General features: G+C 53.2%; 2 protein-coding genes across 3 annotated transcripts in view; both read right to left on the bottom strand.

Moving 5' to 3' along the window:
- Window positions 1-429: 429 nt before the first annotated feature.
- On the bottom strand, window positions 430-15,326 carry FTCD (formimidoyltransferase cyclodeaminase). 2 transcript variants are annotated; one of them, XM_023518085.1, is made up of 14 exons: window positions 15,232-15,326; window positions 14,243-14,426; window positions 13,177-13,305; window positions 12,363-12,451; window positions 12,046-12,225; window positions 10,839-10,976; window positions 10,586-10,717; window positions 6,502-6,563; window positions 6,111-6,240; window positions 5,698-5,859; window positions 2,050-2,093; window positions 1,692-1,830; window positions 875-880; window positions 430-713 (listed from the first exon to the last, which is right to left on the bottom strand). In XM_023518085.1, the coding sequence occupies exons 1-14, from the start codon at window positions 15,283-15,285 to the stop codon at window positions 627-629; spliced, it is 1,536 nt and encodes a 511-aa protein (XP_023373853.1). In that variant the 5' UTR covers window positions 15,286-15,326; the 3' UTR covers window positions 430-626. The 2 variants fall into 2 exon arrangements, with proteins under 2 accessions (XP_023373853.1, XP_003798149.1); XM_003798101.3 differs by having other exon boundaries at window positions 875-970.
- Window positions 15,327-19,293: 3,967 nt separating this feature from the next.
- Window positions 19,294-23,417, bottom strand: part of SPATC1L (spermatogenesis and centriole associated 1 like) — a 17,122-nt gene continuing 12,998 nt past the window's right edge. Inside the window, exons 3-4 of the mRNA XM_003798102.2 lie at window positions 20,142-20,293; window positions 19,294-19,629 (exon numbers count right to left, since the gene is read on the bottom strand). Coding sequence (XP_003798150.1) covers window positions 19,303-19,629; window positions 20,142-20,293 — 479 coding nt within the window. The 3' untranslated portion in view covers window positions 19,294-19,302. The remainder of the gene's footprint in view (window positions 19,630-20,141; window positions 20,294-23,417) is intronic.

The following is a 23,417-nucleotide window of genomic DNA, read 5'->3' on the forward strand; positions in this document are numbered from 1 at the left end:
GGGGGCCCTGCGTGTAGCGACTCGGGTACAGCAGAGCCTCCCTGAAGGCAGGAGGTTGCCACATGGGCCTGAGCAGAGACAGCCCCATGGAAGAGCCAGAAGCCAACCAGGAATGAGGCCGAGTATGCCCAGGATCCACTAGAACTTTCCCTGCACTGGGTGCCACCTGGCACCAATTGTCCTGTTATCTCCGTGGGGTTCTGTCTAGGAACAGCCCGGAGCCCCCCTACTCCCACCAAGGGCCACTTCTCCCAGGAACCTGCACTGGTCCCAGGATGCTCCCTGCACCTGTGACCAGGATCAAGCCCTTCCACCGCTGAGGTGCACCTGGCATCTGTGGGGCCCTGAGCTGTGGCCCCTTTCCCTCCAATCCCAGATCCCATTGACCACAGGCTCCCTCCTTCTGACCCACAAACCCCAAACACACTGTGCAGGTTTGTGTGGAGACTTTACTGCGGGCTGCAGGTGATATCGAGGGGATGCCAGCCCTACAGCACCACCAGGCCCAGGACAGGCCCCACTGCCCACCCCTACCCTTTGGCCACCTCATCTATCCTCTGAGCCCCCGCTGTACCCCATCCATTGGCATGTGGAACTGCAGAGCCTGGCGAGGCTTCCCCGGGCTGTCACTGCCGCCGAGCCTCTAGGTGGTCCAGTGCCAGCGTGGCCTGGGTCTGGGCCTCCTGAAGAAGACTGGAAATGCGCTGGAGGGTCTGACAGACATGGGGGCGGGGGGAGATGGTCATCACCCTATGTCCACCACCCTATGTCTACCAGCCCACCCAAGGTGGGCTCATACTGCCCACCCACGGCCACTCAGTCACCCCACAGCTGTGAACCACAGCCCCTGGCACTGTGCCTACCTCCCACTCACCTGGTCCTTAAAGGCATCATCGGTGATATCCCTCAGGTTAATGAGCACGTTGAAATATGCACCAAACACACCCATCTCCAAAGCTTTGGCTGCCACCTGCAAAGGCCAGGGAGGAAACTCCCTACTGCAAGGCCCTGGGCCAGACACTGGCCGCCCCTTTCAGAGCATTGGTGCCATCAGCCCGGGCTCAGCAAATGGAGGGGTTTCATGTGGGGCCAGCTCAGTGCAACGCAGGGAGGCAGGGATCCCAACATGGCCCCCACTTATGCCCCACAGACAAATCCTCAGCACAACTTCTGATTTCTTCCACCCCTGAGCTTAGAAACAAACCCTCACATCAGAGAGGCTTGGCTTCTTAGAGCCTGGGAGATGCTGCACTGCCATTCTCTGGGGCATTAGGAGCCGGCACCATCACCAGACAGTCATCCTTTCCAAGCCCACCCCTGTAGCTCTCCCACCTCCCAGGGACAGAGGGGACACTTCTCTGGAGCCTCAGGACCAGACCCTGAGGAGACTCTCAGTGTGATGGGCCATCTATGTCCATGAGCTGCCCCAGTGCTTTCCAGAGCAAGGAGTGCTGTGAGGGGCCCTGGGCTGGGGCTGTGTGTACAGTATCAAGAGGGCTCTGCAGACATGCGTGAGCCGCTGGCTGCCTACACTACAAATCAAACAAGGTGTTCAGACAAGTGGCCCCTCAGGAGGAGGCCCAGGCACCTGTGAATCGAGGTCCCAGACCCAGCTCAGCCAGAAAAACCACAGTGGTCTCTCTCCTGCTGCTCCTGCCCAGCAGCAAGAGGCCTGGGGCCCTGGACCATACCTGTAGGTCCGACCGGCAGGCCAGGTTCCCACACAGAGCCAGTTCCTGCAGTGCCGGCCACAGTGAGGCCACTGTCTCTGCGAGAGCCAGGGGCACAGAGACTGCCCGCCGCAGTCCCTCCTGCAGGGCAGTCGCACGCCTGAAAGGGGCAGCAAGGGTTAGGGCCCAGCCCTCTTCAGGCCCACTCTACCATGGGCTGAGCAGGCAGGATCAGGGTAGGGACAACAGGAAAGTCATCCAGCAACCACAGAATACGCCCAGGGGTGATGGGAGCTCCCACCAAGGCACCTGGATGTCCAAGAGCCTGGCCTCCAGCTCCCCAGATGCAGAGGCCCCATGGCCCTGTCTAGGGGCTTACCTGTCCCTTTCCTCAGGTGTGTTCTTGGGCAGCTTCATGGCCTCCTATCAGAAAAGAACACAAAAGCCACCAGGCTAGTGACAGTGGTGGTGTCCCAGTGACAGCAAGGGCGGTGTCCCAGGCCCCACAGGACAGCCTCGGTGAGTATAGGGAAGCTGGCAGCAGGGCCCATTCACTGCCTCTAGTGTAGGTGTTGCCCACTTAGGGCTGCTTGGTCAAGAGGGCCACAGGCCAGCTGGAGGTGCCTTGGGAAGGGGATTAGGCTACTTCTAGAATCAGGGTCTATAGCCCTCACATAAGCAGGGCTAGGGAAGGAGGCATGGGGCCACAGCAGGTGGTCAGAGACCAGATGGTGTTGTGGAGAGAAGGTAGGCAGACCATTTTTTTCCAGATAAGGGGACAGAGGGTCCAAGAGGTCCTCTGAATCCTCACAGCCTGCAGGACAGGAGAACTGAGGTGGTCCCCCCACTGTGGCAGTTGTCTCCTGTGCCAACATCACTTTGAAGGTATCACATGCAGCCTTATCCCCCCAGGTCTGGGCATAAGAGCTCAGACTGTTTGGAAGGACAAACAGCAAACTGTGAAAGCCCTTGCCATCCTCTGTGTCCCTGCCCCAGCCATAGGCATGGCCTCCTCCCATGGGGTCACACAAAAAGTTGTGGCTTCCCAGCTCAGCTCTGCAGACCCCACCCATGTGGTGAGCCCTGCTGGGTCTGTATAATTTGCCACCTGGTCACACCTGCCAGCTAGCCCCTGCTCCAACCACCTGGAGGATGGACAGGTTGGGGGGGTGCTCATCCTTGTTTTGGAAGATTCAGCCTAATCTGCACCAAAAAGTCATTATCAACAGACCCATGCTTCCATCTCAGAAGACAGAGCTGACTCCTGGGCCTGACCAGAACTGGCTCTATCCTTGTTCTAATAACTGCAATTATAACTCTGCACTCCCCACCACAAGCGGGTCTTCCTGACTGTTTCTCTGCTGGATGGGAGCAGTTCCAAGAGAAGGCAGAACAGCATCGCAGGAAGTTTGGGCACTGTGGGCACCTTCCTGGTCAGACCCTACAGTATCCATGGCCTCACTGGGCAAAACTCTGCAGACCTCAGCCCAGCCTATCTTTCACAAGGCCACACTGAGGCTGCCCACCGCAGCAGGCTTGCTCTCTGTAGCATATTGTGAGGTCTGCTTTTTGGTGAGAGGAACATGGCCAGCTTTCTTTCTTTCTTTCTTTCTTTCTTTATTTATTTTTTAGACACAGAGTCTCACCCTGTCGCCCTCAGCAGAGTGCCATGGCATCATAGCTCACAGCAACCTCCAGCTCCTGGGCTTAGGCGACTCTCCTGCCTCAGCCTTCTGAGCAGCCGGGACCACAGACACCCGCCACAACACCCAGCCATTCTTCCTTTGCAGTTTGGCCAGGGCTGAGCTCGAACCCGCCACCCTCAGCACATGGGGCCAGTACCCCACTCACTGAGCCACACACCCCACCCCCATGGCCAGCTTTCTTTTCCATCTGGAAATTACATATGGATTTGGTGCAAGATAGACATGTTTCCTGATTTTTATTTTTATGTATTTTTTTGAGACAGAGTCTCACTCTGTCGCCCTGGGTAGAGTGCCATGGCATCATAGCTCACAGCAACTTCAAACTCCGAGGCTTGAGTCATCGTCCTGCCTCAGTCTCCTGAGTATCTAGGACCATAGGCACCCACTGTAACACCCAGATAGTTATTCTATTTTTAGTAGAGACAAGTCTGCTCTTGCTTAGGCTGGTCCTAAACTCCTAAGCTTGCGTGATCTACCTGCCTCAGCCTCCCAGAGTGCTAAGATTACAGGCATGAGCCACCACACCCAGCCTTCTTATTTTTATTTTAAAAAGTCCATCCTTAATGTACACAGCTATGATTTAATAAAAAAATTAAATTAAATTTTTTTTTAAAGTCCATCTTCTTGCTGCTCATCAGGAACATAAGCTGACTCAGTATTTCCCTACTCATTTGTGTTTGTCTCATCATTTTATTTTTCATTTTCTCTAAAGCATACATCTTTTCTGCTCATCTTCATTTTTCTTTCCTGCCTTTTAATGAAATGTTCATTTACGTACTTTCCCTCCACCTGTTTTCTAATTATTTACCTTGTTTCTTCTAAATGTTCTAAATTTAAAATAAATAAATAATAAAATTTCTAAATTTAGTGTTGCCTCTAAATTTTTAATATTTGTATAAAAACTGATGCTTCACTCTAAATGCCTCTCCATGTCTGAAGTTCATCAGAACATAAAAATCTAGAAAATGCAACCTTGATCTGTGGTAGCCATTTAAACTATGACATAAAAACTGAAAAGATAAAATGGAAGACTGATACATTTGATGAAATAAAGGTAAAAAGTTGTCACTGCCAGAAGCTGCCACAAAGACAAACAACTAACTGGAGGAAAACCAAACCCAGAACAACCAGAACAAGACCTGACCCCCCATAGTATAAAAAACATCCAATGAAGCAGTAAGAAAAAGCTCTTGGGGAAACCTAACAGAAAAGGGGGCAAAGATATTCATCAGAACAATCACTGAAAAGGAAATGAAAACTACTGTTAAATATAAGAAAATGCATGAAGCAAAACTGGGGATGTGTTGCCGCCATTTATGTGAGAAAGGAGAGAAAACAGACAAAGCCAACATCCTGACCACCTCGAAGCAGGAGACCTTGAGCTCGGGGCGCCAGCCCAGGGCGGGGCCAGAGCCAGCATGGACTGCCTTTCTGAACTCTGAACCTCCTGCAAGATTTACCTGTTTTAAAAAGCAAACAGATGACACAAATCATGACTGAAGACAGGTGATCAATAGCTAGAACCCCTTGAAGCAAGACCGGCACTTCTGGTCACCCTTCTGGGTGTCCTCGGTCATCCCAACCAGGCCCTGAACATTACCAGCTGGTTCTGTCCTCTTGCAAAGCTCGCCATCCTGTGCCACACGGCCATGTGGGGACAGACTGTCTGACTCCGAAGCCTCCTGGCTTTGTTTCTGCAGAGCTCCCTCATACACAGCAGATGTAGACACAGGAGGAGCCTCCTCCCCTGCCCCTGGGTCCCAGGCTCCAGGGCACTAGCTGTCTCTCTCAGTGTCTCTGTCTCTCTCTAGGGATGTCTCTCTGTCTCTCCCCCTCTCTCTGCCTCTCTGTCTCCCTCTCTCATCCCCTCCCCCCCAGTCTGGAACCCCCTCAGAAGTGGTGGGCTTTCTGACCCTTCCTGGCCTCTGATCCACCTGCCCATCCTGGCCTGAGACAGCTGTCCCACCACAGCTCCCTGGAGCTACCGGGGTCTGGGGGACTCTTGGGATGTGGTTTCCTTTTCCCAGCTCTCTCAATGACTGTTTTATGGCTTAACTATCTTTTCTGACTTCTCTGAGACCATTATCACCTGCTGCTTCTTTCATGGAGATTTCTGTGAACTCTCCCTCAGACGTGCTGTCCTCTCTCCCTCCTCTAGGGTTGGACGCCAGGAAGCGCCCTCCTGGCTGGCCCTGGGCCCCTGCCTCTGCCTGGCCGGAGTGTGGGTCAGCACAACCACTGCCTCAGAGGGGTCTCCAGCCACACCACGTCCACAGGCCCCAAGGGAGTCTGCTGTTCTCAGGACAGGCTCCAGCACTTACCAGGTAAGCAGCAAAGGCCTGAGCATCGGCGTCCACCAGTGCAGTCAGGTCGGCCACGGCCTTATGGAAGGGCGGGATCAGTCGCCGCATGGCCGCGTCCAGGTGCTCGAACTGGCGGCGCCCGTAGCTCATCAGGCCGACCATAGAGCCTAGCGCTGCACCCTGCATCAGGGAGTGCTGAGGTTGCCCGGACAGCGGCCAGGCCCTCGCCTGGTCAGGTGCACCCCCGGATAACAGCGGAGGGGGACCACCTGTGTGCTACTGCTGTGGGGTTGCGCTGACGTGGGGTCCCGCCGCAGTGGGATCCCTCCACACTGGAGTCCCGCCACACTGGGGTCCTGCCGCAGTGGGGCCCCGCGCAGTGGGGTCCCGTTGCCTCCTTCCCCAGAGCCCCCTTTCCCAGTGGGGCTTACCAGCGCCGCTACAGCAGCAGCCACTGAGCCTCCCCCGGGGGCCGCCGAGCGCCCGCCCACCTCTCGGACGAAGGTGCGCAGGGGTTGGTCCACCAGGCTGCGCTCTGGCCCATGGGTGGGCACCAGGTATCTGTAGGGGTGGGGGCGGCTCAGTGGGCGGCAGGCAGGTGGAGACCCCCAGGAGCTCAGCGAGAGGGGCAGAGGCCTGTCCGGGTCTCACTGAGGTTCCCCCCACCCCGGCCATGCCTCTCCCTCCCAACCCCAGACCCACCTGCTTGGCACCTGCTAAGTGAGAATGGAGGGGAAAGCCGAGAAAAGCCAGGCCTTGGGAGGAGGGAGGCAGAAGGGCAAGGAGGGGTGAGGCCCAGGGGACAGGATGGAGGCTGCTCACTCGATGACACGCTCCTCAGGGTGGAAGGGGCACAGGGAGTCCAGGCCCAGACGATTCACTACCTGGAAAGGGGCCCAAGGTAGACACATTGGCCTCAGTTATCTTTCACAGGATGAAGGTCCCAGCTGGGCTCTCCTGCTCCAGTAGGTTAGGCCTTTAGGTGGGGAGGGGGCCAGGGCACAGCTAGCACAGTTGGAACCTGCAGAGGCCCCCTGTGTGTACTCTTGTGCACCCCCCTGCTATTCTGTGGGGAAACTGAGGCCCAGAGATAGGAATTGCCTACTGGTGGTCCCTCATGCTTGTCCCACAGATGACACGGCACTCACCCTTGAATGGGGCCAACAGACACAGCCACTAGATCTTTTCTTTTTTTTTGAGACAGAGTCTCACTATGTAGGCCTCAGTAGAGTGCTGCGGCATCACAGCTCACAGCAACTTCAAACTCCTGGGCTTAAGTGATACTCTTGTCTCAACCTCCCAACTGTGTATCTGTGACTACAGGTGTCTGCCACAATGCCCGAGCTATTTTTTGTTGTTGCTATTGTTGTCCTTGTCATTGTTGTTTAGCTGGCCCGGGCCAAGTTTGAACTCGCCAGCTCTAGTGTCTGTGGCCAGTGCTCTACCCACTGAGCACCGACTTCAAGCTATAGCTTCTAGATTTTAATTATCCAGGTGTCAACATCTCTCCAGGTCTTAAACTATAGGAACAGCCCAAATTCATCTAAACATAAAATTTGAATGTGAGGAAAAGGGAATTTTACCTAAAGTCAAGAATAAAGTCGGCTCGGCGCCTGTGGCTCAAGCGGCTAAGGCGCCAGCCACATACACCTAAGGTGGCGGGTTCGTATCCCCAGCCCGAGCCCGCCAAACAACAATCATGGCTACAACCAAAAAATGGCCAGGCGTGTGGCGGGCGCCTGTAGTCTCAGCTACTTGGGAGGCTGAGGCAGGAGACTCGCTTGAGCCCAGGAGTTGGAGGTTGTGAGCGGGATGTCATGGCACTCTACCCAGGGGGATAGCTAGAGGCTCCGTCTCAAAAAAAAAAAGAATAAAGTCACAACAATCCCATTCACTATTAGAATCCATTCTGCCAAAAGCCATTCCAAGCACCTTTGCTCTATGCCTCCCTGCCCAGGGGAAACCACACACGCCCACTGTAAAGACAGGAAATGGTGCCACTATGGGACAGGACAGCAGAAGGTGAAGAACACTCCTACATAAGGCAGTAGAATTAGCCAGCAGTAGTTTAGAGCTGCTGGTGCAGAAAACCTCAGAAAGATACATAAAATTTTTTAATTAATTTAGATTCATGGCTAAATTGGCAGAAAGCAAAAGAAATCATTTGAGGCCAGGAATGACCAGAATGGTGAGTCCAGAAAGGCCTGCTAGCCTGGAGCTAGGGTGCCCTGGGACAACTGAGCCCCCTGGCCTCAGTGGAGGTCTCAGGCCTTCAAAGAGCAGACCCAGATAGAAGAGTCCTGAAGGGTGACTCTCCAAAGATGGATTAGAAAAGAACACTCACCAAAGGGAAAAGTTGGGATACTTCCCTTCCCTTTGAATGAAACAGGAAAAAAAAAAAATCTTTCCTGGGAATTCCTAAACAGAAGCCACCTTGTTGGGGCTTTGAATCATCCTGGGCATAGATTTACTGGTGGTGCCAAAGCTCTAAGCAAAAAACTTAGTTTCAAGTGGTCCTATGTGGTATTGTCCCCAAGTACCTAACACCAACCCTCTTTGGAGGGGAAAACTTTTAAACCCAGGTGCCCAAGAATTACCATAAATAAAAGTTCAAAGATCGTGCACTGACAATCAAAAAACACAAAGCACATGAAAAGGCCAGTTGCCAGAGGAGAATTAGCAGAAACAACAATTTGCAAAACCAGACCTTCAGAGACTGCAGACATTAACAGCCTTTAGATAAAGAATATAAATAAGGTGCTGAAAATTAGAAAAGAGTAACAAACCTATAAATAAGGTATAAATCAATGTGGGAGAAGTAAAAGCTTCTGACAGAGAAGGGATAAAGTCAGAAAACTATCACTGACTGTTAAAACTTATGGCTGTAATTTCAGTAGATAAACAGATATTTATCTGTTAAATACATTAAATACCCTAAAGTATCTCCCACAGAGTGTTTACAAAAGGAAAAAAGAGTAACATTGCAGTACCCCATCCTAGATGAAGCACACCACCTTGCCCAGGTGACCAGAGTCGGCACATTGAGATAAGTGGGCACTGTCTACAACCATACCACCTGAATGTGCCCAATCTCATCTGATCTCAGAAGCTAAGCAGGGTCAGGCCTGGTTAGTACTTGGAAGGGAGATAAGTGGGTACCGTTGTGGCTGATGCCCTGTGGGGGTCATAGCGTCATTGTGCTATTCCTGCCAGAATTGCACAACACGTCTAGCCCGGGCCAACTAAAATAACAATGACAACTGCAACAAAAAAGATGACCAGGCATTGTGGTGGGTGCCTGTGGTCCCATACTTGGGAGGGTGAGGCAAGAGAATTGCTTTCGCCGAAGAGTTTGAGGTTGCTGTGAGCTGTGACGCCATAGCACTCAACAAAGAGTGACAGCTGGAGACTCTGTCTCAGAAAAAAACAAATGGAAGAAAATATTCTTGAAACTACACAAGAACAGAATCTATAAATCACAAGGGACCCTACTCCAAGGCAAAACATCAAGTATAGTAATCAATACTGAGCTGTATCTGGCAGAGTTGCTGAATTTAAGGATAAAGAAGGAATTCTTCAGACATCAGAAGAAAGAACAAGTTGCCTGAGGCAGGGATGGTGAGGCTGCCTCGCTCTCCCCCTGGAAAGGGTGAGGATGCATGTTTGTAGAGACACAAGCTGGTGACTTGGAGTTCTGGTTCTCCAACAGTCTTTGTGAGAATAAAGTCATAGAAAAACATTCCCAGACACCAGAACCCTCAGAATAAAGGCCCATAGGCCTTAAAAAAAAAATCTGCTTAATTATGAAACCAGCCCACAGACAGACAGGGACTCGGTTGGTCTGAACCAGCAGATGCATATTGATCTCTATATACACAGCCAGGATTAAATATCCACGGACATTTAATATACTGAGTGGATGTAGTTACAGGAAGTAAATACTATCAATGATATAAAAATAACAATGTAAGTCTGGAGCAGACACCTTGCTCAAACAAAAGTGCACTAGTTCCTGGCCTGTCTTCACCTGTCTAATGCTGATAAATCAAGAGCCAAAGGATTAAATATATTATTTCAATTTAAAAATTTAACCACCAAAAGAACCCCTCCCCCATCGAAATACTATAACTTAAAAAACATCAAGATACAGAGAAGGAAGAAAAGATAGGAGTGAAGAAGTGTGTTAGGTTGTAAAGGAAATGACCAGAACCCCCCAAAGCCAACTCTAATCCTTCCACATAAGCGGGAGGAGACCACACTCATGTCCCCAAACAGGATAACAGAAGTTAGGGTTCTGCCATGTCAGTAAATACAAACAAAATGAACTCAACCATCGAAGACAGGAACTTTCTGGAAAATCCAATCATGTGCTCATGGTGAGAACAACACCTAAAAAGAAGTGACTCAGAAAGACCTCAAGTGAAAGGACAGAGGACAAAGATGAGGATGCTTCTGCAGACGCTGCCCTGCCCAGGCAGGGACCTGGCCCTCCAGGAGCCCAGGCAGGTGGTATTTGAGGCTTAGGCGACGAGACACATAGAACCATTTTCTACAAGAGCCGACTAGGGACAAAGGCCTATGTTCCCTAGACAGACACATTCAGACCTATAACTATCGTCTAAGGCTTGGGGCCCAGGGGGAAGACCCCACAGGAAGGTGCATTGTTTTCTCCATGAGAATTTACCAGAAGTGAACATCTGAGTAACAAAGAATACCTCAATAAGGTCCCTAAAAGAAAATAAAAATTGAAAATCTCATCTTCTAAACACAATAGGACAAAGGAGGGGGAGGCCTGCACAGGTGAGGTGTGGAGTTGGGGCAAATGCCTTCAATACCCCAGACCTGCTCCTGAAACACAGTGCCCTGTCAGCCCCCACCCCTACCCCTCCCTGGGAGCTCTGCCCACCAGCCGGAGACGATGCTCCTCCTCCAGGACAAAGAGGTCCTCTCTGTTGCAGTAGAAAGTGGCTGCATCCAGCAAGGCCTTCAGAGGCACTAGGCCCACAAGCTGCGAGCCCACGACGGGAAGGCATAGCTCCTGCAGGGCACAGGTGCATCATTACAAAGTCGAGGACTAGGCACCAGCACGTCCCTGCGGGCACATACCCTATTACCTAGCTGGGCCCCTGCACCCCCACAGCAGGGGTGCCCATACTCACCTGCGCTTCTCGGCAGGTCTCCTCATAGACCGTGTGCAGCGCTGTTACCTCAAAGTCCAAGAGATTTGTGGACACCTGTGCCAGCTTCTTCTCATCCAGGTACCAGCCAATGGCCTGTACCTTCTTCAGACGTCCTGGCTGCAGAGCAAAAGCTTGTCCCAGCCTGGTCTGAGAAGCTCGCCACCGACAACCCCTGCCCTGCCTCTCGTGTTTGCATCCCTCACTGGACAATGACAGGCCAGAGTGAATAGGGTAGCCTGTGGCTCTTCCCCTCCCAACCCTGAGCTGGCCGGGGAGGGGCAGGGTGAGGCCCTGTTCTCCACAGGGAAACTGATGCCCAAGGGTCAGGTGCCACCATCCTGCCTGGGGGGGTCTCAGCTCCAGACCCTCTCCAGGATGCCCACCACTCACTAGGCGCAGCCATACTTTGCCTAGAGGCCATGGGGACACTGAGGTAGAGGGCCAGCTAGAGTCCCACCTCCTTGCCCAGCAGAGACCCCTTGGTCCCTCACACCAGGGCAACTGAGCCCACCTGAAGGGGGACCTCTGACCACTGACTTTGGCCCAGGCATGAAAAAAGATTCAGAAGTCACCTTGCTTTTGTGCTTTAGTTATGGATAACTGAGTCAGCAGGGTGGGGAAGAGGCAGCTAGGGACCCTGAGAGTTTGGGACAGGGGGTTTGCTTCTTTTTTTTTTTTAATCTCAGTCTAGTCCTCTTCTTCTTTCACCAGTTGTCTCTCCATCATCTGTGTAGAAGCAGCACTCAAACCAGTGGCAGCTGCTGTGCAGATGTGGAGGTTGGGCCACCTGGGGCACCTGGGGGTTCCTGTGGGTGCCTGGGGACACTTGAGGATACCTGGGACTCAGGAAGCAGCTGTCCCAGTGTGGAAATGCTGTGGTATATAACAAGTACAGCCCTGCCTCCCTCTGTGGGAAATGCCCTTTAAAGCAAGTGCTGCCCAATTTCACACACTGTAATCCCTGACTTGACGTGGACACAGGGCTGGGCTGGTGGGCAAGTCAGAGGCCAACCCCCATTGGGCCAGGGCCCTGTCCACACCACACCACAGGCTCCCAGCTGACACTCCTTGTGCCACTGTCCTGCCTGTGGTCTCAGCCTCAGACTCTCCAGAAGGGCACCTGGGGGGTTCTGTGGGAGTTGATGATGAGCGCTCATGGGGACTAGGCAGCAGCCCCACTGCCTACCTGGTCCTTCCCGCGCCCCTGCTCCCGCAGGTTGAGGGCGATGCGGTGGGCCTGCTCCTTGGTGCTAAGCAGGTTGATGTTGAATGCAATGAGGAACTTCCGTGCCCCCGTGACGGTGGCCCCCCAGCTGGGGACAAAGGAGCTGGGACCAAAGTCAGGTGCCCACTCGGCCTGCTTGAGCTATGGGGATGTTGCAGGGGGTGAGGAGGGGCAGCCTGCTGGAGTCTCAAGACAGAGAGCCTACCCACCCTGGCCAGAAAAAGGAGCAGGGCCCACCCATCTCCCCCAGCCCCCATCCCACCCCATGGGACCAGCACCTTCTCAGGGAGGGCCTCGTACTCCCCTGCCCGGATGGCAGGCAGGGTCCTGCGCCCAGCCGTACGTGCCGCCTCTCCATAGAGGTACACTGCAAGGGACCTGTGAGTCAGGCATGCTGGGGACAGACCTCCCACAGTGCCAGCTCCCTGGTGGACATTCAGCAAAGGCCAGCACCCCCACCCTCACTCAGATGCCTTTCAGAAAGCCACAGCTGGAGGTGAGGATGGACCGTGGGGAAGCACTAATGGCAGGATATTTGGGTCTCTTTTTAAAATGTGTTTTCATTTTGTGATAAACATAACCACAAGAGAAGGAATAGAGAAGAAACAAAACCTGCCACAAAGCCCCAGCCCCTGCTGGACTGCAAACGTGTTGCCAGCCGCACCCTCTCTCACATCAGCCTGAGTGGTAGCCCCTGGTTCTCACCCATACCTGCCCCAGAAATAGATGTGAACTTTCTCCAGTTTTTCTCCATATATTTCCTATTATTTTCTTGATTTAGTTAATTCCCCAAAGTGAAGCTATTCTGTTTTAGAAGGCTCATGATCATCTGGCTAACCAGCCCCTGCCCGGCCTCTGCTTGCTTGTTCATCATGGAGGGAGCGAGATGTGTCCTGCATGCCAGTTTGCTTGTGGTGGCTTTTCTGTGATGACCTGCCCTTGTAAGAGGAGCCAAGACAGATCTGGGCAAGTGCTCAAGGGGCCAGTGACCCGCCACTGCTGGGCACAGACTCTGTGGAGGGCCAGGGGGTCAGGGGGCCATGCGGCTAGCTGCCAAAGCCCCAGGATGGGGGCCGCTCCTGGGGCACGTACCTGGCACATTCAGCTCCTCTGCCAGCCGCTGGCCAAACGCCTGGGCACAGAGTACACATTCATCCATGCTGACACCCCGCACTGGGATGAAGGGGCAGACGTCCAGGGTCCCCATGCGTGGGTGCTCCCCTGCAGAGGGATGGAGGACAGGAAGCAGAGTGGGTGGCAGTTCCCTGACTCACTCTGACCCTCTGTCCCCTTCAGCCCCCAAGCTACACACACCTGGCTCTCACAAGACTATGGGGAAGCAGCTGTCCCTGGCCATCCAGCCCCACACCAGCAGCAGCCCCAGCCCCTCCTGGCCTGCCAGGGCACGTTGGTAGACAGTCCTCATGGCCAACATGGGGGCCTTGAAAACCCCAGGAGAAGCTGTGGGTCTGAGCACCTTGTCACTTTTGGGATAAACCTTCCCTTCTCCCAAAAGTCACAAAAATTACTTTCTGGGGCACCAGAGTTTGAAACTCCACACTCAGGAGTCCTGGTTTGGGCCAGTTCCAGTTGTTCCTGAGCCCCTCCCAGCAGCAAGTGCCTAGGCTGCTCTCACAGCGTTCTGTGGCCAGTAGGTCTCTCCACTATGGCCAGACACAACTGGGGATGAGCCCCAAGAAGATGACCCCCAGCCCAGCCCTCCCCTACGTACAACCCACAGTCAAGTTCCCTGTCTGTTCACTACTTGGGGTCTCATGCAAATCCCTTCCACATGGACCTGGCCCAGACCCTGGCCCTTTGACTGGCTCTGTATGTGTCCACTGACCTTTGACCCTCCCACCTCCCACTGGTGTTTGGCTGTGGCCTATTGACTGGCAGGCTCCTGGCACCCTTGCCCCCGGAGAGGCCTGCCCAGAGGCTGGCTGGATGCTGGCCCCATGTGGAGGTACTGTGAGGGGCCACAGAAAGCACAGCCTCTGCAGCTATGTCTAGGCTCCAGCACCCTCATGCCTTTGGGAGCCCTCCGAGGAGAAGCCGAGCCAGCCCTGCCACATACCGCACCCCAGGCCCTGATTTAGGCCCTCCTCTCCCAGGACACCCAGGGCAAAGGTCAGGGCCCAGCCTCAGCCACCCTCACCTCGGTGCCTGCTCATGTCAATGAGTCGTGAGGCCACCCGAGCAGCACTGAGGGCCCCCTCCACCACACAGTCTGGCGGTCCCACAAAGGTGTACACGGTGCGGTTAGTGGAGGGGCCAGCGTCCACATCCAGCAGCACACAGCCCGGGGTCTGGGAGATGGCCTGGGAGATGGCACTGATCACCTGTGAATAAGCCCGGCCCCACACCTCAGTTTCCCCACTGAAAGAGGGAGAGGAGCTTTACAGATGTGTCAGCCCACACCCACACATGGGCCTAAGGAATCCCCATCCCCAGGTCACCTCTCCCAATGCCTGTCACTCAGGCTTACAAGGGGGGTCAGCAGGGGGTGGGCAGCAGGTAGAGCCCTGAGGAGGAACTGCTCCAGGAGGCTGGCTCCAAGAAGGGGACACAAGCCACAGCCACAGTGCCAGGTCACAGCCCCTACCAGAAGGGGCAGATGTCGAGAGTGGGAGTGGGGCCCAAAGGACCTGGAACCTTCTAGGCAGCAGGACAACCAGCGTGGGAGGCTTGGGATCAGGAGATCAGAAATCGTGTCCTAGGGACTTGGAGGCCCACCAGACTTTTGCATCAGTTTCCTCCAGTACAGGGTGGTGACAGCCCCTGCTCTAGCCAACAGCCCAGGGCCCAGTGCACTGACCATGTGGCAGTGTCAGCCTTCTTGGGACCCTCAAACAGTCCTTTGGCTTGGTTCTCAATGGCCCCATTTTCAGATGGGAGCTCCAAGGCCCATTGAGGCCAAGAGACTCTGGCCCAAATCCCTACCAGAAGCAACCAAAAGACTCCAAAAGACCACTAGCCCTGCAGCCCTTACCAGCTGCATCCCACCCATCCTGGTCAGGCACTCCTGAGTTCCCTCTGTCCCCGGGCCAACAGAAATAGCTCAACCCTCTGGGCTGAGAAGACACCCACACCCACACCACCTTCACCCCCTTCTCTTGGCCTCGGGCAGCCCTGCAGGGGCCTCACCTCCTGGTTATTTCCCTCTGAGAAGTTGGGGACACACTCCACCAGCTGGGACATGGCAGCACCTGTTGCGGACACTCCTCTCGGCACACTGCACACTGCGGGAAGGGATCAGGGCCTGTGGCTCAGGAGCCTTTATGAGCAGCCCCTCCCCACCGGCTGCTCATTAACCAGCAGTCACAGGCAGGAGCAGTCACAGGAAGGCTGGGCTGTACCTAAGCCAGTGGCCGGAGGGGTGGGCTCCATGGCTGGGGTCTGGGTACCCCAGGAAGGAATGAGAGATCCTAGAGGGGTAAAGTTCCAGCCAGGCCAGTAGGCCAGCTGGGTTTGAATGCCCATGCAGCCCAGGGCCATCACATGCCCCTCCATGTGGTCCTGCCAGTGACCCTCCTTGTGGCCCCGTGGGTGACCTTCCATATGCCCCTGTGTGGCTCTCAGGGCCTCTGTTTCCTCATGCAGGAGCCAGGGTTTCTCCTTGAGAGCTGGTGGCCCTACACTGTGGGGTGAGGCAGACAGGCAGGAGAGTACAGGCATGTGTGCATATGTGTGTGCATACTATAGCACCTCTGTGTGTAACTATGTATACTACATCCTCATGTATACTGCTATGTACATGAGGATGTGGTGTGAGCACAGGCTGGTGAGGGCCCCTGAAGAGATCCTCCTCTTCCCCCTACCTTGCTCCTGCACCCCAAGGTAGGAGGCTCCAGGGAGGTTTGGAGCAGCAGGTATGGCTCAGAAGGGCCAACTCCTGTCTTAAGGCTCCACTACTGCCCATGAAGTCCTTAATCATCTTAATCAGGGGCCCACAGGCTACACAGGTATCCTGGCTGCATAGACAACCTGGCCTATAGTCAGTTCCACCCCTCACCCTGTGCTCTCACCACCCACCATCCCCTCCCGAGAGCAGGTGCCACCATATCTGGGGTACTTTGTCCTCCAGCAGTGATGGGGGTAACCATGGGGCCTGGGCAAGGACCACCCAGCTATGGGGGCTATGGGGACCCGAACCTTTTGTGGCCACTCAGCTGGCCTAGGACAAGGAGGGGCCCAGAGAACCTCAGGGGTGGGAGCACAGAGAGTCCCTCAGCCAGGCCCAAATCTGGAGACAGGAAGGGTGGATGGGTCTGTGTGGGCCAGACTATGTTCCTCAAAAGTGCTTTGTTGAAGCCTCAACCTCCAGCTCTTCAGAATGTGACTGGATTTGGAAATAGGTCTTTAAAGAGATTAAGATAACATGAAGTCATCAGGCTGCACTGATCCAATCAAATTGGTGTCCCATAAGAAGAGACAAGGCACAGATTTGTAGAGGGATGACCTGTGAGGACACAGGGTGGAGGCCTCGGAGGATCCAGCCCTGCTGTACCTGACCTCGAGCTTCCCATCTCCAGGACTGAGAGAATGATTATTTGTGGTCTGGGCTGCTTTGTTTGTAGGACTTGGTGACAGCCACCTGTGTGGACTAGTCCAGGGTCACCAGGAACACACTAGCTGTGAGGCCATGCTGCCCCACATAGGATCCCCTCCATCACCTCCCTCCCCCACAGTGGAGTGACCACAGCTGCGAACTCACAGCCAAACTCCAGGACAGTGCCAATGCCAGCCTCTATTCCTGGAGTCAGGGCCCAGCAAAGTCACCTGTCAGGTGAGTAAGATGGGTCAGAAGCAGGTGCTATAAATAACTCCCAGAAAGGGGCCTCTGCGGCACCCCATTTACAGGAAAAAGGGTGTCAGAGGTACCCACATCCAGGTTCCCAATACCGTTCTTGACAGCAGGGCCTGGGAAGAAAATACAGGGTGAGCCAGAGCATTTTCCCAGCCCAAAGTGCAAAGTAAGCATCCCCCAGGCCATAAATAAATGATTGAATAGATAAATACATACAGCCAAGACAAATCTCCTACACATAAGAATCCCAAATAGCTCGTGTGGCTACATGGCCCTCAGGCAGGTGGAGCATGGCCCCTCTTTCAATGTGGGCTGTGGCCGTGGGAAGCAAGCCCAGCCTGTGCCAACTCTGTAAGCACACCCCCTTCTCCCGTCTACATGGGGACACGGCCACCACCACCAACTTTGGGGCCTGCTTGAATCACTCATGGCCTCGGAACCCTTTTTCTATTTCCTCTCATTTATATGGTATAATAAGGAAAAATGCAGGTATGGGCTCTGTCCTCCTTACAGGGGAGCCCACCAGCAAGTTCCTTAAGCACCTGCATCCCCAGCACAGCTGCCAGGGCAGGGCCCAGCACTATGTAGATGAGGGTGGGCCAGTGGGCCCCCACAGGCAGAGCCCCAGGGACTGCTCTGCCTGCCATTTTCTACTTTATGACACTGTGACATCTTGGGCCTTACTGGCTGGGAGAGACTGCCCCCTGCCCAGCTAATTCCTAGAGACAGCAAATAGCTGAGCCCACCTCCCAGCCACCCACTGTCTGACTCTCACTCACCAAGTACTCTGGTCAGCTTGATCCATGATAGCCAAGGGTCCTTAGGAACAAGTGACCCAAGTCCTTGCTCAGACCTGCCACCTGTCTGGAGACAAAGCCTTGCCTTGCTCTCTGTCCTCCACTTCCTCACTGGCCAGGGTGTCCCTTGGTGGCCTGGCCTGGCCTGATGAGCCAGAAACTCCCCTTTTAAGGCAGTTGTCACCCGTGGGTCATCCTACCACACTTGACGAAAATAAAGCTAATACACTTTATTGCACCTCTGCTGGCCCCAGGCCCAGGGGCCGTAGACTTGGCTGAGATTCCATGGCTGCAGCCCAAGGCCTGAGCACCCTGTGCTGGTCCAAGCTTGGATGTGGTCATTATTACTGTGAGCTTCACCATCCCAGGGTGACCCCATGGTAAGGTGACCAGACATCCCGCTTTCGGAGGGACAGTCCCGATTTTTAACAATTTGTCCTGCGTCCTGCATTCCGCAGCATTTTTTAAAAGTCCCGATTTTTGGAAAGAATGCATGACAAGCTAGGGAATAGCAGGAGAATGGGAAGGGAATAGACAGCTGCTGTAAAGGTTAATGTAACTCCATTTGGAAATGAAAAGGCTAATGTAAACTCCTTACTCCCCTCCTGGGCAAGGTATCAGAAGGAGACTGGCTCCCTCCCTTGCTTCTAGGCAAGGACAATTAGCTCAGAAGGAGCCAAACTGTCTGGAACAAACAAGTAGACCCCCTTTCTAGAGTAAGGTGACCAGACATCCCGCTTTTGGTGGGACAGTCCCAATTTTTAACAATTTGTCCTGTGTCCTGCGGCGTTTTAAAAAAGCCCCAATTTTTGGAAAGAATGCACGACAAGCTAGGGAACAGGGGAGAACAGGAAGGGAATATACGGTTTTTGGCTGCCGTGTGGCTATTTTGCCAGGATATGTGTTTTATATTATTTTTGTTAATTTTATAATGTTAAACTTTAATAATAACAAATAATTGTTGAGAACTGATTATCGAGAACTGCTTATCAAAGTTTGCATTGTTGTCAGCCCCCCCCCACCCATGGTGTCCCGCTTTACCAATGTTAAAATCCAGTCACCTTACCCCATGGTGAAACCAATCCGCCAGAGCCCCAGGGGCCCAGCCCATCCCTCCTCTACACATAAGGGGGCTCTGCCCTGCCCAGACCCAGCCTACCTGACAAGAGTTGCCAACTCTGTGGTGCTCAGACTGCCCTCACCAGACACACAAGCCTCCACCTCTGAAACACCCCGGTCATGGGCCTGTTCCTGCAAGGAGGTGACCTTAGGGTCCCTCTGCGCACACTGAGGCTTCCCTGTGGCTTCCTAGTCGTCTCCCAGACAACCACCGCCTGAGCCAGCTCCTCCCTCCATATGGAAGTTAGCAGGCACCCGCCATGCCCTCAAAGAGCCAGAGGTGAAGGCAGACAGGTAAACAGACGACTTTAATAAAGTGAACAGGTCCTCCAGGTTCGGCGCGGGCTGCGGGCCTGGCAGCTGTGAGGTCCGCCCAGGGCCCCTCCCAGGCGCTGTCGGCGGGGCGGGTGGCCCTTCTCGCAGGGGGGAAAGGTACGCGAGGAGGCACGCGGCCCCCAGGTTTGGCACAAGCACGGGGACTGCGGGAGGCCATCACCAGGCGAAGAGTGGCTTGCTGTCCTCTTTGGAGAGCTCGCACAGGCAGCTGAGCAGCAGCAGCGCGTCGCCCAGGAACTTGGGGGGCACGATGTCGATGACCAGCTTGCGCAGCGCGGCCGGACTGCTGTGCAGCGGGTTTGCGCGCAGATCGGGGCGCTGCTTCAGGATGCCATAGGTGTTGATGAGGAACTCGCTGAACACCGGATGCACATCACGGCTGTACCCCAACTTCTCTAGCCGCGCGCTCAGCGTCAGGTAGCGCTGGGTCAGTTCACGCAGCTTCTTCTCGTCCACGGAGCCGTCCAGGGACTTGATGGAGGTCTGAGGACAGAGCATGGTGGGAGGGGCGTTGAGGGGAGGTGGGGTCAGAGCACCAGTGCAGGTGCTGATGGGAGAGGTGGGGGCAGGGCAATGGAGGGGGCAAAGCACAGGGGAGGTGGGGGCAGATCAGGAAGGAGATGAGGGCAGGAGGGAGGTGGAGAGAGGTGGGGGCAGGGTACTGGGAAGGAGGGAGATGGGGCAGGGTAGAGGTGAAGGAAGGTGGTGCAGGGGGTATAGGTGGGGGCAAAGGGGGAGAGGTCCAGGGGTCACAGCGCATGGGACTGGGAGATCAGGTCACATGCTGCACATTAAGGAGGGTAGAAGCACAGGGTTGGAGAAGGGATGTATGGGGTCACAGCACATGGAGGTGATCTGAGAGGGAGACCCCACTGCAGTGCCAGACCCCGCTTGCTGTCCTTGCTTCTGGCCCCTGTGGGCAAGGGAAGAGGCAGGGCTGAGGGCAAGCCTGGGCAAGGCCTCGTAGAGTGGCAGAGAGGCCAGCAAGGGCCCACCTGCTTGATCTTCTCAGGGATGTTGGACACAGTGAAGCCATAGAGCCGTGTCACACCCGGGAAGACATAGGCCAGGATGCGGCGGTCCAGCTGGAAGGCGATCTCCCCAACAATGCGCCCATCTTTCTCGGCACCTGCGAAGCTGTGGATCTCTGCAAGACAGGGGTGAGGCAGGCTGGGGAGTGGCCGGTGAGGGCAGCTGCCCCACACACACTCCAGGACCAGATTTATGGAAAGACCTGGCCTCCACTCTGGGGTTCAGTACAAACCTCAAAGAAACTTTTTCTTGCCAAAGGGCAAAATACCTTTTCCTACTCCCTGTTCTTTGAGTGTTTTCTTAGAAAACTTGCCCCCTTGGCTGTCAGTGACCTTTTTGAAGCTTGGTGAGCTTCTAGTTTATTTTCTTGTCTTCTGTTGCTAGGGGTCTGCCCCTGTTCCAGGCTCAGTGTATGACCCCTGCTAATGACAGAGGCACCTCCTGGCCTGGAGAAAGACTGGGTGAGGGTCTCTCTGTCTTGGGGACCTCTGGGCATTGAAAGTTGGTTTAATTTTAACCAATGATAAAACTGTTTCTCTTTGTCCTATGCATGTGGAGAGGATGGCTGGGTGGTAGGAGATGTTGTTTTAAATTATCTCCATGACATTGCTTAGGACACTCAGGGTACCCATAGACCAGGATAGCCGTGTCCTGCAGGTGTGTATGAAGAGCCATGCATGTGAGCACAGCTGCTTCCAAAGGTGGCAAATGAGGCCACCTAGGAGAGCCAGGGAAGACCAGAGGTCAGGCCACCTCCCTGCCCATCAATGCCAGCAAGTACATCCCTAGGAGACTGCCTACACCAGCATTTCCCAAAGAGTGCTCTGGACACTGCCCTGGACAGGCTAGGACAGAAGAGCTGGGCACCCTTCTGGGTCAGGATGACAGTCCAGGCCCTGCTTTCCTCTGGTTCCCTCATCCCAGGATGAACTGTAGAGCTGCTCATGACCTTGGCTCCTTCTAGCCAGGAGGAAGGCAGGTTCCCCGAGTGAAGTTCTACCAAGTTCTGGGCAACTCCCCCCCGCCAGCCCCACACTGAGCCTGAGACCCCTGGAGCCCTCTCAGAAGGAAGCTACCAGGCCCCAAGGTCTCTGGGATCCCGACTGCTTATCTATTCCTGCTGGAGCATTTCTGGTCCTTACATGAGAGGAGACTCAGACCCCACTACAGATTAGCAATGGAGGCTGGGGCCACACTGCCTCCCCAGCCATTTAAAAATGTTTTTACTAGAACAATTCATGTTATAAAATTCACCCTTTTAAAGTAGACATTTCAGAGGCTTTTACTCTATTTGCCGAGCTGTGTAACTGTCACCGCTAATCCCAGAACAGTCTCCTCACAAACAAACCAGCCTGTACCTGCTAAGAGTCATGCCCCTATCCCTTCCCCAGACCAACAACCACTAATCCATCTCTGTCCGTACATGTTTATCTGTTCTGGACATGCCATGTAAATAAAGTCACATTATATGTGTCCTTTTGCGACTGGCTTCCCTCATCCAGCTTGATGTGTTCAAGCCCATCCATGTTGCAGCATGTCAGCACTCATGCCTGTCGTGGAGGGATAACAGTCTATTGTACACGTGCCACTTGGCAGCTGGTAGGCATGTGGGCTGCTGATGAGTCCTGGTGCTGTGAACCATGTAGCAGTTTATAAATGTGGGCTTTCAATTCTCTGGGCATGTAGCTAGGAATGGAATTGCTGGGCCACCTGGTAACCATGTAACTTTTTGAGAAGCTGCCAGAGTATTTTCCAGAGCACCTGCACCATGGTGTGTTCCTGTCAGTTCAGTGTGCAGTTCCAGTTCCTCCATCTCACACCTGTTACTGTCCATCTTTTTGTCCCATCATCCTACTAAATAGGAAGTGGTCTCTCACTTACATTTCACTGATGACAAGTGATGTTGAGTATTTTTATGTGCTTATTAGCTATGAATATATGGAATATATTTAAAGAAATAAATATATACAAGGCCTGTCCAGAAATTACCCAGTCATGTATGTTTCTATCTTTCATATTGCAGGGCTGGATACTTTTCAGAAAGCCCTCACATTTGTCTCCAGAGCCAGATGGATTAAGAAAGAAAAGAAAGAAAGAAAGATAAATCCAAATCCTTTACCCATTTTTAATTGGATTGTTTGTCCTTTCACTGTTGAGTTGTGTGAGTTCCTATTCTGGATATCAGGCCCATACCAAATACATGATTCACAAATATTTTCTCCTGTCTCTAGGCTAACTTTTTACTCTCTTGATATTGTCTGTCAAAGCAAAAAGTTTTTGCTTCTGATAAAGTCCAATTTATCTAGTTTTCCTTTGTTGGTTGGGCTTTTGGTACATATCTAAGAATCCATTCATTAAGCCAGAGTTGAGAAGATTTAATTCTATGTTTTCTTCTTAGAGTTTTATGGTCTCAATTCTGTTACACTGTAGAGCTTTAACATGTTTTGAGTTAACTGTTATGTGTACTATGAAGTAAGGATCCCACTTCCTTCTTCTGCTTGTGTCTGGCCATCTGTCCCAGCACCATTTGCTAAAGACTGTTCTGTCTTGATGTTCTCCTCAAAACCCACGAATATGCGGGTTTGTTCCTGGACTCTCAGTTCTATTCCATGGATTTGTCTGTCCTTATGACAGTATCACACACTCTTAAACAGTATAAAGCAGAAGTGTCCAACCCACAGCTGGAGGGCCATATGTAGCCCAGAATAGCTATGAATATGACCCAATATAAAATCATAAACTTAGTTAAAACATTATGAGATTTTCTTTGTGATTTTTTTTTTTTGTGGAACTTGATTGCACAGTTCTTGAGCATGAACTTTGTAGATGACAACATTGTGTATCAATGTCATGTGAAATAAACACGTGGGATGCTCTCACTATTTGTACGTATGCAGGCCCGTTTTACAGCATGTGCGGCTTCCACTGTGTTATATTCCAAGTACAGTCAAATTGACACCATCAGATGTTACGTGTGCTCGTGGTGACTTAGCAAGGCAGAGATTATCAATGTCAGGGGATTAACGTTGTTTAGCAGTCAGATGAGCATTCTTATTAAGGGACTTAATTAATGTGTGAAGAAATTGCCTCACACATCACCCACCCCACTTTACATTGGCCTCTGCCTCACCCTTCACCAGCAGCTGAGATGCAGAAGGGTCCAAGCCTTGCTTTCTATTTTCCTGTCAATTAATTTTCATAATAAAAGTAAATATAGTCCATTATCTTTTTTTTTTTTT

The sequence above is a fragment of the Otolemur garnettii genome, unplaced genomic scaffold (assembly GCF_000181295.1).
Source record: "Otolemur garnettii isolate 467f Iridium unplaced genomic scaffold, OtoGar3 scaffold00128, whole genome shotgun sequence".
In the NCBI taxonomy this organism is placed as follows: Eukaryota; Metazoa; Chordata; class Mammalia; order Primates; family Galagidae; genus Otolemur; species Otolemur garnettii.